The 20697-nt window shown below is 37.6% G+C and overlaps 1 protein-coding gene across 1 annotated transcript; it reads left to right on the forward strand.

Moving 5' to 3' along the window:
• Positions 1–500: 500 nt before the first annotated feature.
• LOC139737818 (metal cation symporter ZIP14-like) lies at positions 501–15854 on the forward strand. Its single transcript, XM_071648491.1, has 12 exons — positions 501–794; positions 4976–5266; positions 6735–6942; positions 8159–8346; positions 9132–9297; positions 9764–9933; positions 10450–10590; positions 11746–11904; positions 12694–12745; positions 13470–13622; positions 14830–15017; positions 15539–15854. The coding sequence occupies exons 1-12, from the start codon at positions 501–503 to the stop codon at positions 15674–15676; spliced, it is 2148 nt and encodes a 715-aa protein (XP_071504592.1). The 3' UTR covers positions 15677–15854.
• The last annotated feature ends 4843 nt before the right edge of the window (positions 15855–20697 follow it).

Raw genomic sequence — 20697 nt, forward strand, 5'->3', positions numbered from 1 at the left:
TTGTTAGTTGTTTGTTTTCTTAACGATCAATATTTTCTTTAAAATTGTCGCTTTCGTAGGCCTGATCGATTTAAAGCATTGGACTCTTTGTTGCGTTTGCACTGCACGGCTGTGAGATTCACACGCTTTTATAAAAGCTGCTTAGATAGTAGAGACTAGATTGTAATCTAGCTTATGTAAAAGTCTGAAACTCCTTATGCACACAAAGCACACACAGTTACACGCACACGTGACAGTTTTATGGCGTCTTGCATGGGTGACCGCAATCCCTGGGGGAGCGGTGCCTTCTTTTCTCTTGAAGGAAGTTCTTTGGAACTCTGATCAGAGTTCGCAATTCGGTAATTCGTGTGAGAACAAAGGGTACGAGCCCCTCCAGTCAACTTGTTGGATACACCTGCGCTTAATTTTGTAATCCGTGCAGTCACCCAGACCCCGCTGCGCTGCGCTTGAACGTGCTTCATTTTGCGCACGGCACAACAGCCGCTGACACAGAACGGAAAATGGCGACGAAACTTTTTCTGCGTTTCGTGTGCATACTATTGCTCCTCGACTTCTCGTTTTCGGTGTCGGATTTCAGGTCGAAGAGGAGTGATCACGACCACGACCACTACGACGAAGAAAATTTCGTGGCCATCGGAAACTACCTCTTGGACGAGGAGCTGAGCACACAGAGAGATGAAGGCGAATTTGTCATCCATGGCCACCAAAATGTCACCTTCGACCAAATGCAGATTCTGGTCGAGACCATATTCGACAGAGTTGATTGTGCGTCGAGATTCGAGAATTGTTCGCAGGTGGGTGTTAAATCAAATTTACCGTGGAATTGATAATCATATTTTGTTTTCTTTTGTGAAGTAAAATCCAAAGTATACACAATTATTGTTGAAAACATGCTTTCTCCCCGCTTTCCCTTCCTCCTGTCCCATTTCTCCCTCGTTTTCTCTCTCCCTATAGCTTCTCTCTTTCTCTTTCTCTCTTTCTGTCTTAAACTGTCTGTGTCTGTCTCCATCTCATATTAGTTCTGCGTGGCTTATAATCATTTCGAAGTTGGTTCAGAGTACAAGTTTCCACAATGCAGTGAACCTTAATGAACTTCTTACTGTCCAGCTTAAGTGATTAATTTGTGCCGGGTATGACTACTTAATAAGGACTAAAAGAAACTTTTTTTTTTCCCGACTGAATTATCGGTGACTGTGGTTCCTTCAATTGTTGTTTTCTGCAGTGTCTTCACCTTTAAGCAATTTATTCTTAATTCTTACACTTTGTTACTTCTTTAACTTTCGTAAACTGACATAAGCTTTTCATATTCTTTTTCTCTGAATGGTGATATTTTGACAAAAGAGTTATCGGTGATCTATGATCTCTGTAACACCTTGGGCCAACGACTCAACACTTTTGCTATTACGGGCATCTTGATATTTCTCCTTCTTTGCAAGACAGGAGATCACTAAGACAATTGAGCACTGATCATTATGATGATTGACCAGGCACTAATTTATGTGCTTTTGTAGCTTGTAATTTCGTCTTCTTGCATTTCTTTATATTTTTTTCTTGAGAATTATGAAGTATTTGAAACGGGTATGAAAATGAAAAGAGACTCAACTATCAAGTAATATAATTGATATTAAGTGGACACTGGCATCATGATAAACGCCCCCCCCCCCCCAAAAAAAAAAAAGCATTGTGACAGTGTTTGTAATGGACACCATGTACTTAACACTTCCCCCCTTGTGATAGTGCTAAGCCGAAAAAATTGTGTAGGTCTAGTCAGATTTTACGTTGCAGTATTCGTATTACATAACATACTTTACCTTTTTTAGGGGGTGGGGGTGTTTGTTCTGGTCACTGGTCAAAGTCTAGCAAATTCGATAAGGTGTTAGTAACGTAAACGTCATTCACAATGTCATTAAACAGCCAATATGGTATCCTATAAACTGGTCAAACATATTAATAGATAATATAGATGTTAGTAGTGGAAAAGTTGAAGAGAATGATAAGATGTGGTAGATATTTTCTTAGGTTTAGATTTATGTAAGAATGATAAATGCCGTACGAGGTCAATTTCAGCTTCATCAAGTATGGTATCATGATAGTGACGAAAATGTAATATTTGCAAAAGAGCTTTTGCACTTTTCTGCCTCTCAAGCATATCTCTTGCATTTTTTTTCTTCAAATTCCTTGCAATATAAATAGTTTATATCAAACATCATATTAAAGCTTATTATAGGTGAGTGGGTGTTTCATAAAAAAAAAAAAATCGAGTTCGCCCAAGTTAGAATTATGATGTTTTCTGTGGTTCTTCGATTGTAATATTTTCTGTACCTTTAATGGAAATTAAAATGTTGGAGACGTTTTCCTGCAGCCATTACACAAGATAGAATGCAGTGTTAGTGACAAGATAACAATTTCAAGCGGATTCTGAAGGCATTAAATAAAACAAACTTGGTAATCAGGAGTATGCCTTCGTTTTCATTTTTTTTTTAAGTGAACCGTTAAGATTGACTTAAGTTTTGTGTGGAACTGTCCCTTTAACCACCTCCGCAACATTCGTCAGCGCACGAAACCACAACCAACTCAGAAAAAACAACAACAAACAAACAGAAAAAACCGGCCATACAGAAATTAAACCAAAGATAAATACGGAAATATCATCATATATGTTTCTTACACTGTACGATATTTCTTTGTACGAAACACACATCATAATTTTCAAAACGGATGCAAAATGCGAATGCGAGTTATAAATTGCACAAAATGGTCATACTGTGTTATGCCATAGTATACGTTCAAGTGTGACTATCATAATCATGTTTAATGAAATCCTGGAAAATCGATAGAAATGCAAAGGTAAGTTTTCAAAAGACATCTACAAAATGCAAGAAAATGAAGAAAACAAATTGTGATGACGCATCAAACTTTTTTTCTAGAATGATTTTAGGGCGTCTACTTCCTCCACGGCCGCACTACACTGCTCATGCGCAGTCGGCAGTTGCACTAGTGCGCACGGCTACAGTTGCTTTGTCGACGTCAAAGCCATGGGGGTCGTCGTCCATTGAGAGGTCCATTGTGTCGCCACCAACATTTACGATAAGAGTGGAGGAGGGGGGTTGAACTTTTCCTAATTTGCATTTCACCGCTCATGCGCAGACAATTATTGTGTGACTGCGCTGCGCCTGACGGATTGCTTTGTCGACGTCAGTGGGGTCTTCGACCATTTAGAGGTCCAGAGTGTGACGACATCGCCCGTTTTAGACTTCGCCGTTAACAAGATAAAAAGGGCGTAACACATCAACCTGCAAACAACAAACAGCAACGCCTCCTTTTCAAAGTTTGCATCGTGTTTGCGATAAGAGTGAAAAAAAAAAGATATATGCAAACGACATGCGCATGTTTTGCAAATCTAGTACTTGCTCATCAGACAAAACAATTTGCAATTTGCTCGGAATACCTTAACTGAAAAAGAATTATTTTTTTCAAACAAAGGGTTGGAAATGAGTTTTGTGCAGATATTGAAAAAGATCCTACCGTGCACCACAAAGCCAACAAAATAGTGCACGTCTCAACCCCCCCCCCTCAATTTTGTGTGAGGACTCAACATCGATGAAACGGATCACGTTAGTCAATCTTGAATTTTGAATATTTTCTTAAAGACCTATTCTTCTTTTACATGATTCAAAAATTTATGACAATAAAACGGACGGGAAGCTATGGTTTTAGCAATATTTCTATAACAGTTATTTGATAGAGTGTTAATGCGATTAGGTGTACCTTAGAGTCCCCTTTGCCATTTTATTAAAAAAAATAACTTTGAACATTTTATTTTCATCTCTGATAACTTTTGAAAGGATAATGATACTGTTTTCAAAGTTTGAATTAGTCATGTATATGATGTGTCAATAAATCACGATCAATTGCAGCTTAAAATGATTGTTTCTTCATTGTAAAAGTTGTAAATATGAAGTTTTACATCGTTTTTTATCCCATCCATTGCATGAAGCTTAGCATCGCAAAAGTAAGGTAGGTTAAGAGAGTCGATTTCAATTGAATTATACATCATTTCAAAGCTTAAAGTCTGTTCTCATAAACTAAAACTTTACGTTTAGCGACTTTCTGTTGGTTTTGTGATGCAGGGTCACTATTTTAAGACAATTATTATAGAGTGGGTTATATTTCTGATTATGTATAATATTGATTAAAAAAAACAGTGGTAATTTTTCATCATGTTAAGATATCTTTAATTGAAGGTAATGACAACAAAATAATTGATTGAAACTCTGTCAATATTTGAAATAAAATCGCAATGAAGATTTTAAAATATATAATGTGAATGTCAAGAACAAATCAATAACTCAAAAGTAAGTGAAATTCTGATTTGTTCTACATTTTTTTCTTTGATTAGTTTCTTTTTATTTGCAGCTTCCGTCTAAGCTCCCTTATCTTGTTAAAATAAAATGAATTAATTGGTTTTGCACTTGAATTCTTTTATCTGTAAGATTCTTATCAAATTGCAATGAGTGTTGTTTAAAAAGATATAATTTTTGCCACTTTAATGATGCCCTAACTCTTGCACACTTAAGTGGCGATAAACTGTTTTTGCATAAGAAACTTTTCGTGCTTCGGAAGCCTCCAAGTGTAAGTTCGTCTGCCCCACATGTTCATAGTAGTTCAGTAGTTTGTATAGAGTTATTGTGCATCACTTCTTGTGTAGTGGAAGATGCAGTCATAAACACTCTTCCAGTCACTTAACGTATGGAAAGAATCTTTACCTTATACCTCCGTGAAAAAAAAATGAAACGTAACATATCAAAGTCTGTAACATGCTTCGCTATTAAAGTATCCGTGGAACAATGGTCTTTTCCTCATTAAAGAGTGCAGAAGTCTTTGACATAATATTCGTATGTATCATCTAAGCTTAATCTCCTGAAAGATTTTGATTCATTTGCTTTATTTTGTTTTGTTTTGTTTTGTTTTCCAGTGCGTGACGTCGTTCACCAATGACGTGTTTGCTGCCTTCAACGTCAACCATGCCTACGGCTTTGAAGAGCACGCATTTCTGCACGCGACCGCAGCAATCCTCTACGGAACGTACGAGCTGGAGTCCGTGTGCGAGGCGGGCGAAGGCGGCACAGACTTGAGCGAGGAAGCTGTAGAGGGTGCGCTACGTTCTGCTGGTAGCGACGGAGCAAACGACACTCTGTCTGAGGACGATTTGGACGCCATATTGGACTCGATCAGTGACTCTTACTCGGAGGCAACAGTCTCAATGGTAATGACTTGAAATGTCAGTACATCACGGTTACAATACAGTCAAAAACGTCTTAGCGGCCACCTGCCATATGATACCAGTGAAAAATCCCCCAAGAGAAAGGCCATCAGACAGCGTGTACTCCGACCGCCTGCCAATAACGGCCACTCTTTTCGTCTCCCTTGGGTGGCCGCTGTACACAGGCTTGACTGCATATTGAATCAGTTTGTCTGAATGTTTTCGTATTACAGTATTAGAAACTGGAATACATGAAACACTCAAATGAAATTCATGCAATATCATTCAAATCCACTTTACATAATCATATTTATGTGTATTTTCATACAATTCACAATTCACAATTTCTACTTTTGAAATTCTGATACCGTCTGTGTGATGAGACAGAGAGGGAGAGAGAGAGAGAGAGAGAGAGAGAAAGAGAGAGAGAGAGAGAAGTAAAAGTCATGATATTCATGTAATGCTTTAACTGTAAAGACAGTAAGTTTATTAATTGAAGTTGCTGTTTTCTGTTTCTGATTTTTTTTTAAATCAAATGAACAAAGAGTTGAGATATCATGTATATGATAGTATTTAAATCGAAATTTTAACTTTGAAGTACGATTTTAATGCCTTAGCAGATGTTCTCTGTTCGTCGATTGGCGTACATACAAAAGTGCAGCTGCTGCTGCCCTTCGCGATCGGCGAAGATGTTTTAAACTGAGTTATTGTTATTGCTTAAAAGAACATGTATTACTGAAATCTCCTTATCTATAATATAAAGAGTTTGTCGCAAAACGATCTAATTCCATTCTGTTAGTTGGAGATAATTGTGATTAATTATTGAATTATATTCCTTGTTATATCACAAGTGAGGTATAACTGGAAAGGTATTATGTTGTTCTATCTATTGATGGACTTACTTTGAAACGCTGTAAGAATGGTGTTTATCTCATTTTGCAATAAATCTCTTCATAATAATTGGCACCATTAAATTCTTGCTGGACTGAAGAATATTGCTACAGAAATTGAAAAAGTTGGCATTTGACATCGAGGTCAGGTTTGGATGCCTGATGCTGATAAAAAAAATGAAAGGTCAAGTAAAGTTTAAATGTCTTAGCACTCTAGTATCTAGATGATCACAAATACATGTTGTCCAAATTCATGAAATTCTTTCCGTCGAGACGTGTTTTCATTGTAATGAATTTGAATAATTACGCATTACCGGCTGCAGGCTAAAAAACATTAATACCAGCACGTACTGTCGGGCGGAAGCTCGGTGATTTAAAGGAGATCAGGATTTCGTAGCTTCGAATCCTGCTCGAGTACGTAAGCCCATGATTTTGTTTTATTTATTTTTGTAATCATGGCTACTACTAAAACACTGATCAAATCAGTGCTATTTACATCGATGTAGGGCAATTTGTTAATCAGTTGCAATCAAAAGACAACAATCGTTCACCGTGCTTGTTTCCCATCCGCATTACCGTAGTGTTTCAACGTGGAGTCGGTCTTCGATGGAGCCGTGAGCGATCACGAAGCTGGTGCTGTCGGAGAAGAGATGCTATCGGTGTGCCAAACTGTGGTAGCCGGGCTCCTCCAGGGGTACTGTATCGGAGAAGCCACGGTCCCGACCAAGGAGGCCTTTGTCGACGCGGTGTTTGACGACTATGCGACCTCGGGAATGATCTTAGAACATGGTTTGTTCGTTTATTTAATCGGGGCTTTAATAAGATCAATTAAATCTACCAGCTGTCTACATCATCTCTAGCCTCGCATTGATAACTATATTATATCATAATTAGTGTTGTATACTTTACTAGGGCTATCATGTGTATGTATGTTATAATCTGTGTCTGTCAGTACGTCGTCTGTATGTGTGCATTCGTTGTATCACCTTGTACCGATGTGGTGTATATTCATGCAAGCAAAACAAATGTGACCAGCTGCAACAAAAGGATCCGAAAGTCGGGGGAGGACAATTTCTGAAAAATAACACGATATGGTTCCCTTACTCTTCGACTTTAATTTCCTACATAACACAAGTTATAAAAGTAGTCGGTTGCTGAGATATCGATGACCTTATTAGGGCGTGTCAAGCGGTTGAGGAAATCAGAGTTTCGAGAAAAACGCTTTGAAAGTTTTCCTTCCGACGCTAACATGATCAGTAGGAGGCGAGACAGTTTCACCGCTTGGCAATAGAGGGTATACTCTAGCAACCTCCATAATTTTCATTCAAGCTTAGGCGCCAGCGGTCTAAGCACGACCAATCAGTAATTAGGATGCCACGCACTGACTAATAAGATCACTCCCTCGTTGCTAGGGGCGGAGTCTAGTTGGGGCACTAAATTCAAATCATCGAACATGCTTCTGTTACGTTGAGAAGACGAAAAACTATGGCCAAGAAAATGCTAATTTCTTGCCTTTTCGTTGATCATTTGGCTTTGAATTTTCGGCAGATGCTAGACAAAACATATGACTACAAAATTATGCCAAAAGCAGGAATCCGATTGTTTTGACCAATTTTGATAATGTGACTTCAAGGTCGATTTTCTCGGCTCTGCCGTCAGCGACTTTAGGATCCTTTCGTTGTAGCGGGTTACAATTTTCTTGAAATTAACAATAAAATTGAATTGAATTGAAGTAAGTACGATTACAGTTATCAAAAAAGAAAGAAAACAAACACTCAAACAAGTAATTCTACCTCGACTCCACAGAATGCCACATTCATATTTACATTCCTAAACTTGTAATAGCGAATTCTGCGAGAGGAAAGCAGGACAGATTAAATTGAGCGAATGTTGTAGACCTCTTAGAACATGTTTGAAACAGTCGTAAAAAACAGGTCAGTGATCGAGTATTCTCAGGACCTGCACATTTATAACATCACGATTTTACCTTTTGAACTTCCGCCAGAATTCGAAGAAATGCTGGCGGCTCTCGGGATTGGAGGGGCTCACGATCACGACCACGACCACGATCACGCCCATCGCCGGAGTGTTGACATGCAATTCCGGTCAGGAGGGCTGAGCCTGGTCAAGAGACAGAGTGATCCTCATGACCATGACGACCACAACCACACCCACTCAGAAACCTCCTTCCTCGTCAACGAGGTAGGCAAATTTGTCCAAAATATCTAAATTACGAATTTGTGTTTAATATAATTGTTGTGTTATGTCATGTCCTAAACAAGTTTTTATTTTTTTCACCACAAAGTATGCAAGCATATTATTCACCTCATTCTCATTTAATAACATTTCATTTTATTTCCGACAAAAATATACTATACAATATGGCATTTGCATAAACAGTAAAAAATAGAGTACAGTTTTTACTTTTGCATATTCGAGCAAAATTATTGCACAAAAAACAAACAAAACATACTTGTAGCTTAAAGGGACAGTACATTATTGGTGGAGATGAAAATTGGGCTAATAACTTTTTGTCAGATACCAAGAAAATCTTTATGAAATAGTACAGAGCGTACCAATTTAAGAGGAATTCAAAGTTTGTTTGAAGAAAATCGGGTTTGAAATGACCGAAACATCCAAAAACAGAGTAAAACAAAGCAACCGTAATAAAATGTGGGTCCCACACTTTATTAGAATCGCTCTGTTTTGGATATCTCAGCCATTTCAAAACCAATTTTCATCAAATAAAAGTTGAATTCCTCGTGGAACGACATGCTCTTTTTATACTTCATAGGAGGTTTCTCATTATCTCACCAAAAAAATGTTAGAAACCTGAAATCAGGTCTCAACCAGAACTATACGATCCCTTTAAAGAAATGTATGGGCAAACTGTAACTGAATCGAATCGAGGAAACGATTCGACAGTCTGTAGGCGCATGGCTTAAATCGTTTGCTTCTGATTTTGGTTTGTCATTCAGACGTGCTATTCGGCCGAGGAACTCCTCGATGTGTACGCCGTCGACCACGAAGCCGGGATCACCGAGGCCCAGTTCGCCGAGCTCTCCTCCTCCCTCGTACAACAGATCCTGAGCGGAGCATGCGCAGAGTCCGCCAGCGAGCCCTCGACGATTACAAATGCCCAGAGTATGAACACTGTTCTACACATTGTTGAACTTTACATTTATATTACGTATTGACGTCTACCCAATTGCAGCTGGTACATGCATTTCACTGAAATGTTGATTTCATGTATTAGTTTTTATTTAAGATAGTTTCCTTGGATGGAACATTCCATCGTGGACTAAAAATTAATTTAGGTTGGTTAACAACTCATTTCCCATATTACATCCTCCGTTCTATAAATTAGGGGAAGTGTCGGGAGAAGCTAGCGAGGGAGCAATCTAGCCGCTTTAATACGTTGTTAAAGTTTCACGCATCCAATGGTTCGAAATTATTGTGCTCCCCATTCTCTTGGAGTGTTTACTACATGACTTGTTGTTGTCGTTGTTGTTGTTGTCAAGTCAATAGAATAATATAGTTAATGTGCTATTTTGTCTTACACGAAAAAAAAAGGCCTGCAATCGTTTTTACTCTTTTCTTCCGTACACAGTCTGGGGTTACGGGACCCTAGCCGTGGCCATCATCAGCGCCATATCTCTTCTAGGAGGGGCCTTCGTACCCTGCATGTCATCTGAATTCTACGAGAAGGCCATTCAATTCATGATTGCTCTTGCCGTAGCCACGCTGTCTGGTGATGCCATCTTACATCTTATCCCACAGGTGAGTACGCGCCGACGTCTCGACGAAAAATTGATAACATTCTCTCAGGTGACGGGTAAACAAAAAGTGATTTTCATCATTGTACATGGATTGCGAACGTTGCAATCACTATACAGTCTATGACATAATGATAAGCATTCATTTATTTCAAAAATAGGGTAAGACTACAATGAACTCTTTGTTTCATTAAAATGTGTGCCATAGTTAAAAGAGAAGAAGAAAAGAATGATAATAGTTGATAGGGTCCATGTAAAATATAATCTTTGAGCATTACATATCAAATATCAATGTTATTTTCACGTGTCATATCATTATTCTCAAATGCATTTAGAGAAACAATCAAACAAAGAAACGAATAAAAAAAGTTATTGATATAAAGTTAGTGCTATATAGTCCCTAATCTATCTACTTAAAGCGACGGATAGTAACATTTTTATTAATTGGCGTTTTCAATGGCGTCGATGTAAACATATTATATACCATGACTGTATACTTGTAAAATTATTTTTCTTACAGGCCGTCGGGCTTCACGTTCACGCACCAGGCGAGGCGCACGCACCGAGCAGCGAAGAGCTCGCCTATGTGTGGCGCTGCTTGGTGGTGGAGATGTCCATTTACATCTTCTTCGTGTTCGAGCAGCTCACCCACCTTATGGGAGTAGGTCCAGGGGAAATATCCGTCTGTGCTCATACATATTGTTCAAAACCAGTCATGAACTCATTCGAATAGCTGTTTAAAATAACAAAAATAAGACCTTCATAAAATATGTTTCTTGTTGTGCAACAAAAGCAGTATCATTGTAAACGATTTTTGGTTATATGCTTTTTATAATGACCTCGCTTTTGCAAATTTGAAAATATCATATTTGCATGCATATACTTCAATTTCAGTTTCCATAATGATTTTTTTTTACTAATTAATTACTTTACTCTAGTGTTTATCCTTCAGTTGTCATTTCATTAGTTCAGCGTCATAAATTTTCATGAAAATAAAATGGAGATGCTTATGTAAGCATTTCAAACTTGCGATTTAATTACAAAAAAGCAATCAACGTGATTATTGGAAGGCAACTGCCAAATAATGGAATTCAATCAAAATGATAGAAGTGCCAAACAAGTTACGTTAAAGGAAAAGGAGTGGATCTAACCCTGTCAATGTGTACACTGGTCGTAGGGATATCCCTGCACGGCAAATAGATGGATGTGAAATGATAACGAAACAGCGAGCTAGTGTTAGATACCCGGTGCTCATGTGTGAGTTTAAGATAGGTCATTAGTTACTATTCTACTTGTTGGTTTTGAACCTCAACAAGACGAACAAGAACTTTTCGATTAAGTACTTGTTGTTGTTTTTTGGGGGAAAAAAAGATGTGAACACATTTACACCACAAAACCACGGTAACCACCATGATGTGGTCTCCAATTGACATAGGGCGAATGTTATACCATAGACTTATATCACCAGCAATATCAAATCAACACCATGTTTTGTCATTGTTGGATTATGATAATTAACACCACATGTGTCAGATGAGCACTTTTTACACCATCACAGCAATACATAACTTCTACACCTGTCAGTGTGGTCCTCTATTGACACTTGATCGTCTCTTCATAAATGGTAACACCCACTGTGTTAAATCTTACACCGATCTTTCTGCAGAGTGTATAGAACAACAACAAGAGCACCACACACACACACACACACACACACATACAGAAGTGGAAAAGAGCAAACATGAAATAAGTGATGAAAAATAAAGATAAGGTGCAAATATGTAATGATGATCAAATCGGTGTTGTTTCTCGCCAGTGGTTCACCAACTCGAACAACAATGCCGTCAGCGACGCCGGAGTGAATGGTGTACCACCGAACACTGACGAGACGGGTTTTACGGAGAATGGTTATGCCGGTGAGAAGAATGGAGAGACGCCAGCATCGCTCAAGCTCTCGGAGTCCAAAAAAGAACTGGTAAAACTATCCCTTAGATAAAGATGATGCAGGGACTCCCGTTATAACAAACACGGTTATAAGGAAATTCCGGAGACAACGAAATAAAAATTAAGGCCGCAACGTTATCCTCCCTATGTTTTTTGTTTGTTTGTTTGTTTGTTTATTTGTTTGTTTGTTTGTTTATTCATTAATTTGTTCGGTCGTAACGAAATTTTGATATAACGAAAGAAAATTGCCGGTCCTGAGATCTTCGTTATAACGGGAGTCCATGCTCTGTATCTCTAATCAACCAGAAGGTATTGACATTTCCTTAACCCCCCCCCCCTTTCTTCTATGTGTTTTTGTGATTATATTCTTATGTTGTTGTTGTTGTTGTTTCATTTGGTCGATACAATTCGATAGATTCTATAGCCTCCAAGAAGGAAGACATGCAAAGGCGGTAGTTAATGCGCCCTCTATACAGATAACGAAACGATTAAGAATTTGCATCCGTAGTGAAGGGCAACAAAACATATGGTTACTAGCACCGAACACCTTGTCGTATCTGCAAGCAGCCTTTATTGAAATACAAGGAGGTCAACAACCAACCAACAATCCCAAACAAAGACAAACAAACCTAAACTCCGGTCCTTCACAGGACTCCAAGTTCATCTGGAGTTTATTGGAGTGCCTTACCCCCTTTGAATAAACAGAACAGAACAGAACAGAACAGAACAAAAACAACGAAACTCGTCCGAAATGCTTGCGACAGATTTAGATTTCTTTTCCCTAATTCCCATTTCCCTCTCGATTACTTTAACGTTTCAGACAAAGTGCGAGTATGGAACCATGGAGACAGAATCCGAACCACGCTTTGAAGGTAAGGTTCAAGGTGTTTATAGTGTGTGTGTTTTGTTATGTTTTGTGGTTGTTGTTGTTGTCATCGGGTTGTTGTTGTTGTTGTTGTTGTTTCAGTTGAGGTTTGTTGCAGTGCACTCCCGTTATAACGAGAATGGTTATTACGGAATTCCGCTTGTAACAACAAAGTAAAAGTTCAGGCCACGACATTATCCGCTGCTTGTTTGTTTGTTTCTTTCTTTCTTTCTTTCTTTGTTTCTTTCTTTGTGTGTGCCTTTTTCTTCTTTTTGTTTTTGATTGCTTATTATTGTTCGGTTGTAACGAAGTCTCGATATAACGAAAGAAAATAATAGGTTTCGAGGACTCCGTTATAACGGGAATCCACTATATTTCCCTTTTTAATTAAAAAAGAACATTGATAGAGAATGGTAATACGTAGACGCTATACGGTTGCCTATCATATGGCATTTTTTTTTTCATTTCATCCAGTTAAAGAACTGTACAATGTCTGAAGTTACCTGACGTTCATGTGATGTTATGTTGTGTTTTTGTTTCTTTCTTTCTTTTCTGGAGAACTCCCTCCGTAGTAATGATATTATGAATTATTCATATTGAATTAGGGAAGTGATGTGCTTGTTTTTTCGTTGCCACATGAATATTCAGCTTGGCTTGTTTTATCCCGTTTTTGCATGCGTGCGTTTGACCCGTGGATGAAATGTTGTTCCCCGCTATACGTCGATGTCCAGGCCTCAACACGGTAGCTGTCATGATACTCCTTGGCGACTCGCTGCACAACTTCGGGGACGGTCTGGCAATCGGGGCGGCATTCACCGTCAGCCTGGGGGCCGGCCTGTCCACCAGCATCGCCGTGCTCTGCCACGAACTGCCTCATGAACTGGGTGGGTATGGGATGTAAATACACCCAGCTTCACCATCAAATTGACCTTGATCAGCTGATTAGATGTACCGAATATGACAGCCATGGCGTCATTAAAACACGTAAAATTCATGACTTTGATTTCCTTGCACTACCCTTTAAAGAGACCACAATCTGCGACAGTTCTCAGTTCTCCATTTGATTATAATGATAACAGACTGATATAATGGTAGTAATGATTATGATAGCAGTAATTATAGTAGTAATGATAATACTCACATTTTATAAAGCACATTTTCCATAAACGCACATGTTCAAATGCGTTCAAGTTCAAATCTTGCGAGTCTTCTTGATAATCAGGTTCTATGAAATGAACAGTGTCACAAGTATAGCAATGAAATATGCTTGGATTCAAGATAAACATTAGGATTAAGACTTGCTAATGATATGATCCTAGCTTATGTAGGAAAAAAAGTCCTGCTGGATTCAAATGTTGATAACATTTATATGATATTGACTGGCCTGGAGGGAGATACCAGAAAATATTGCCGGCACTGAAAGAATATTGCCCGAGTCGAAGACGAGGGCAATAACCTTTCAGTGCGGGCAATATTTTTTCTGGTATCTCCCTCAAGGCCAGTCAATATCATAATTATTACCTATCCCCTAGGTAAATTAGGAAAATATGTGAATACGGCTGTACACTATGATATATATCAAGCCACATTTTAGTACCTGTAGATCATCACCAACGTGTCGAATATTTGCATCATAATTTTCATCAATGTAAATCATTTAACTCCAACTTCCTACTTGTAGATACATTATTATGTAGTTGTAACAGGCGAACTTCAAACATCTGAACGTATTTACACTTTGTTTTTGCTTCTGTTTCAATTTGGAGAGTTGTGATACAACTGATGGTCACTTTGCAGTTATTGAGCACAAGTGGACTCGTCATTGTTTGACGCGTAGTGCTGCTGGAAGTAGTCGACCTTGTATGAGTTGATTTATTGGAATTCTTCGGCGGTGCGTGTGTCCCAGATTTGTGAATGTCGCCTCTTTGTGATTGACCGGAATGTTTACATGTAAAGTGAATGGCAAGACCCGGATGGAGGACGGCACGCACTAATATCGCCCGCTTACCTCGACGACCGATCAAAATACCAACTTGCCCCGCGATACTACCTCATATAGGTAATAATCTTGGATATTTTTGTCTATGTTAGGTGACTTGGCCGTCCTCTTGAAGCAGGGAATGAAACTCTGCACGGCTCTCCTGTTGAACCTCTTCTCGGCTTGCACGGCTTTCCTCGGTCTCTGGATCGGGATCCCGCTGACCCAGGCCTCCGAGGCCCGGGAATGGATCTTTGCCGTGGTGGCGGGAATGTTCCTCTACGTCGCTCTTGTGGACATGGTGAGTTCCTTCCCTGCCTGTTCTTTAACCCTCTCTACGCCAATCAATCAAGTATGCACGAATTTCACGCATGTTATGCTTATGGACGGAAAATGAATGTAGCACGCAGAGGGTTAGAATAATAATTACGTCCTTAGGACCTGTGCCATGAACATTCATGCTAGCTTCGTCATTCTATGAATACCCTGATCACACAGTTCACTTATTTGGCCAAAAGAATATTTGAATAGGTGACATATATATATATATATATATATATATTTTTTTTTTTTTTGTGACATCAATAATTTTTCTTTTATTTTGCTTCACATTTCTTGGATTCTGTTTGTTTGTTTGTTTTTTTGGCGCATGTTTTCACTGACAATAATCCGAGAAAAGGCAAAGTTGACTATCTCAGAGGGCAAGACGTTTGTTGTGTAATACGCTCGGAAAATGGGTGATGACATATCAGAGGCTATACAAATGCATATCATTGATTGCGTCCATTAACTATGTGTATGCATATTTCTGATAATCTACAGCTGCCCATTCTCCATGCGTACAAGGGCAAGTCCAGTAAGACGACCATAGCTCTGCTGCAGAACATCGGTTTCTTGTTGGGCGTGGCCATTATTCTGGTCATTGCAATTTACGAGGACGCCATCAGCATCTCGATCTAGGGACTACGATTCATCGTGTAACGAAGATCGCCATATTAAGCTAAATGATGTCGCCTCCCTGATTCTGCCGTCCAATAATGAATTTCGTCAGACAGGCAGCTTACAAAAAGGCGTCACCAAAGAATTGCACAATGTGTACGACAATAATTTAAGACGCAATTCTGTATCTGTTTTAGGGTTAGATGATTAGATGATTTACCGTTTGAGTTTAATGTTGCTTGTCTAAAAAGACAATGATAATCAATACTGTATTTTAAACGTTATGTTCTCTTTCATTAACCGACGTTTCATGGCTCAAGTATTTCTGCTTCTACTACTATATACCACTACTATTACTGCTACCACTATTTTTACCTGTTACCACTATCTTCGTCTTTTGGTATATCAGCATTTGTCATACAAATCACAATTATGAGTGATGTGTGTTGCCGACCTTGTAAGGACTTTAAACATGACGATTAAAACAAAACAAGAGGAGCAGAAACCGTCTCCATACTTATCAGGACCCCGACTTGTTTTAAACCAACAGTCCTCTGATTTTGGAACTGGCTCGGCACTCGTGATATATTTGACTGTTGCATCCCATTCTCCATGCACTTATTCTGTGTTGATCAGTTTGACAGAAGGCTCAATACTCACCCTCTGATAACAAGAATAAATCATTGTAACCATGTTTAGCATTTTAGTTAGCTAATAATAAATGACATGGAGTTTATCAAATATACATTTATTTTTCGAGAGCACTAGCTATAGCAAGCAAGTATTCGTTCATGTGTTATGCAATTACATGTAAGTGTTATGCAAACGTTAAGTTTTTTTATTAGCCACATGTGATCTCATTCTTCAAAGTCATTTTAACTGTTTTACAAGGTATACACTGTATCCGAACATAAGTGTGGGGAAAACTAATTCAGTTCTGATCTTTTGAAAGTATCTTAGAACATTCCGCTATTTTCCAAAAAGTACAAATATGGTTGTATGTAATTATGTTCTGCATTATCATTATTATATATATATATTTTTCAACATCGTTGTCATTGCAATCATAATTATAAATAAAAATGTGTTCTCAAATTGTCATATTATTATGATGTCATTGCAATGTGATTCGTTGCATGTAATTACCAAAAATAGTACTGAAATATCAAGTTCTTTTGCTTTGTATCCTGCGTTCCTGCCTCTTTTATCATCTTTTTCTTCCTTGTATTGGTGTGATTGTTTGAATGAGAGATTCGTTTATACTTTCCTTCTGTTACGGTATTCAGATCATTCAGGTTTTGATTTACGAGGTGGATCTCCGCTGTTTGACAAGTTATGCCGTAAAAATAATGAAAATGCATTAATTAAACATATCAAAAGGATTTAGTAGACCTCATAACAAATTGCTAGTGAAATTCAATTGATTAGATAAGTTAAGAAAAACAGATTTTATATTATATTTCCTTGTGTCCGATAGAGAAGTCATCTAGGCATTCGTGTAATGGTTTTGTGAAGATTTCCGATGCTTTCATTCGTATTCATCAATATGACGTTGTTATAAGTACTCTTTATACAATGTGGCTATATGATTTCTTAAGCTGTTGCACATAACTTGACATCAAATGTCTAATGATTAAAGTCGGAAGCTATATAGACAAACGGCAGTTAAAAAGAAAATACTAAAAAAAAAATTGTTGCCACCTTTATTTTCTTCTCATCTTTTAAGGACCTATGCAATATGGAATGATTGCAGTGCCAGTGCTTCAAATGGTAATGACATGACATACAATGGTAACACTTATAATACGTAGCCAAATGAATGTCCAATAACGTAAAATTATTATGCATAATAGAGTATGACTGCTTCGTAACTTTGCTCAAATTACTTTATTCAATATACGTCAATAGTCAATAAGAGCCTCTGAAACCTAGGGATTGTCGCTGACATCTGGAAATTACCATGAAGGTTACTCTAAATTTGATAATAATTAGCAACGGAAAACATTGAGACGTTCAATATTTCCTTTTAACTTGGAAAGTTTTTGATCCCAGATATACGATTTCTTAAAATGTTGCACTGAATTTTTCATTCACAGCCCGTTCAATTACCACAGGTTGGAAGCAGTAGACGATCTTTAAAGATATATAATACGATTACTTGTCAAATGAAGTATAGCTATCTTCAGTAAAACTGAGCGAAAATAAATCAGTGTCAATTGGTTTGTGACTATCTTTAATGTAACCTCACAATGATGAATACCAAAGATCTACACTTCCGAGATTACTAGTATTGAATTAAATTCATTTCAAGTTATTTCATGTTGTGGAATTGTGTGACTTGCCCCCATGGCAAGATTACATGTATGACGTGAATTGGCTGCACTTGCAGGCATGAAAAATATGTGCATTCAAAAGTACATGTATATGTTCATTCTAATAAATACTGAATGTTCTGATCGGGAAACTTTTTTGTTTGACTACCCTTATGTTATTCTTTTATATCCAACATTGGCTACATTAGTATTACAATTTTGTATTGTGTAAGTGTTTCAATTGCCAATTCTTGCCTACGACCAAACTAGCTTCTTCTGCTCCACCGAAAAGACTATAACAAATAAGCAGACAAAAATGAGCAATCAAACACTGTTTAAAGTTATTCAAAAATCATGTACACTTTGAAAATGAACTTGCTTTCAAGAAATATTTGGAAAAAAAGGAACACGGACGCAACACTGTATAAAACTGAGGAACAACGTAAGCAGACTTTTGCGTAACATTCAACTATAGACGTCTATAGCAATGTTAAATTCGATTTCTCCTCTCAGTCAATATATAAAAATATAAAATATGCTGGGTTTTCAGTTCTCCATGTGTGAGTCCTAAAAAGGACCGTTGGAAGGATAGGAGATATAGAAGATGCTAGGAGAAGAAGCGAGAAAGAGAGTGAGCGAGAGTATTCTTTCTAGAGAGTGTGATAGACCTAAAAAGGACTGTGGACCAGAGGTTCTCTCTTTCTCACTTCTTCCGCATCTTACGTATGAAGAGTTTGTTCGCAAGAACCCATAAGTCAATTTTTTGAAGATTTTTAAGTATGGTCTATGATTGTCATGAAGTACAAAATAATACCTTTTAAATGATATATTGGTCACTACATACAAAAGTACATTTTTGAAGTTTGGGCCAAAAGAAGCAAAAATTTTCATAATACTCTCTTTATTTTTCTTGACCTTTAATCGCAAATATCTCCATTTGGCAAATATGGTTTTATCGGTTTTTGCGAACAAACTCTTCATATTACAATTAATATCTCCTTTCCTTCCAACAGTCATTTTCGGGACTCGCACCTGGTGAACCGCAAACCCAGCATAAATTATGTTATTTACACCGCCATGCAAACTTTTTTCTTCATAGATCATCTAGAAAAAAAATAGTTCTATTTTAGCAATTGCATCGTTTACCATTTATGACAGACTGACATTGCATGTCTTACTTCTTTTTGTGTTGGGTATGGTTGTGGAATACCACAAAATATGACTAGGACATTCTAATGGGAGGCATGTGGACACGTTGTGTGTAAAAATAGTGAACCTTTATTCACCCTTTTTTATGTAAAAACAATTTTCAAAATTAATTTGCTTCTGTGTACATATTTAGGCATTAAGAATACAATACGTTCCATACACTAAAATATACAACAGATGAAGTAAATACCGTATAAATATGGAATATGAAACAGACAAAAAAGAATGGAAGCGATCGCACATACTGCTATTAATTTAGAAAACATTTCAAACGTATCCAATATTTCGCCTTGAAAGACTAATAAGCCACAGACACTTCTATAACCACGCGCATTTCTGAGATAAACTTTTCAAAGCGACAGCACATCCCAAAAATATGTTTGAAATATCAATTTACAATGAGGGCTTATCAAAGCTCTTTATGATTATTATTTATGTAATTAATGTTAATGCTAAAAACAAAGACAAAATTATAGCGAGTCATTGAAGATTAGATGATGGAAAAAAATGTTGAGGTTATTTGTTGAAATAAATACATGTAAATGGTTAACAATCTCAGATCCTCCTTATCATTACTCTTCCGTAGGCTGGCGTCGTACAAATACTTCACAATACATGTATATCGCTCAACGAATGCAACAGAACACATGATAAAAAAAAAAAACGAAAATAGAAAAGTTGTTTTTGCTTTTGTGTTTTGGTTACGAAAGTATAATATATTCAGGGTAATAGTGGTGCACGTTAAAATATTCGTTTTGCTTTGTGCGCAGATAAAATATTTCATAAAATGATAAATTCCTATTTCACAGTATCATAACACAACCTCTAGAATATGTGACAATTCCATGTCTCTTAGATAGGAAGAAAAAACACAATTGTGCGGTGATAAACAAAAAAACAGGTCTACTAGTGAACTGTTTTCGTTCTTTTTTTTTTGTCAGTGCTAGAAAATGTGAGTACAACTAATAAGGAGAAGACTACACCCTGGAACAGAAGCACAGTATCTACTTCGAAAATGACGAGATTTAGGCATGCACACATTACGTAGAAATACATAACACTGAGAACATAAATATGAATACAACATCACAAAACCTACTAAAAATAGTTCCTACATACCAAAACCTAGTCATATTTATCGCGCCCTTGAGTAATATCACATAGCATGTCGTCGTTAATGCTATTAGGATTTCTTACGCATTATCATACTGATGATTATTTGAAAAGTAACATGACTAACGATCAAAATAAGTAATGTTTTCATTCCAGATAATTAAAAGAGTACAAAAAACAACGAGTCACTATAAAACAGCTTTAAATAGTGTTGTAATTCGCTGGTCGAGGGTATAGCTAATAACGATTATTGAGTTTTTTGTTGATCCCCGTCATACCGGAACGCTCCTAAATACTCTCTTCTAAGGACAAGAGAATAACAGAGAAATACAAACAGACAGACAAACAGACAAAGAGGGAGAGAATCGGGGGGGGGGGGGGGGGGGGGGATCGGAGAAACCGCGCGAT

This window comes from Diadema antillarum, unplaced genomic scaffold (genome assembly GCF_040938485.1).
Source record: "Diadema antillarum isolate AM-2024a unplaced genomic scaffold, OU_Dant_1.0 seq00000708_RagTag, whole genome shotgun sequence".
Taxonomy (NCBI): Eukaryota; Metazoa; Echinodermata; class Echinoidea; order Diadematoida; family Diadematidae; genus Diadema; species Diadema antillarum.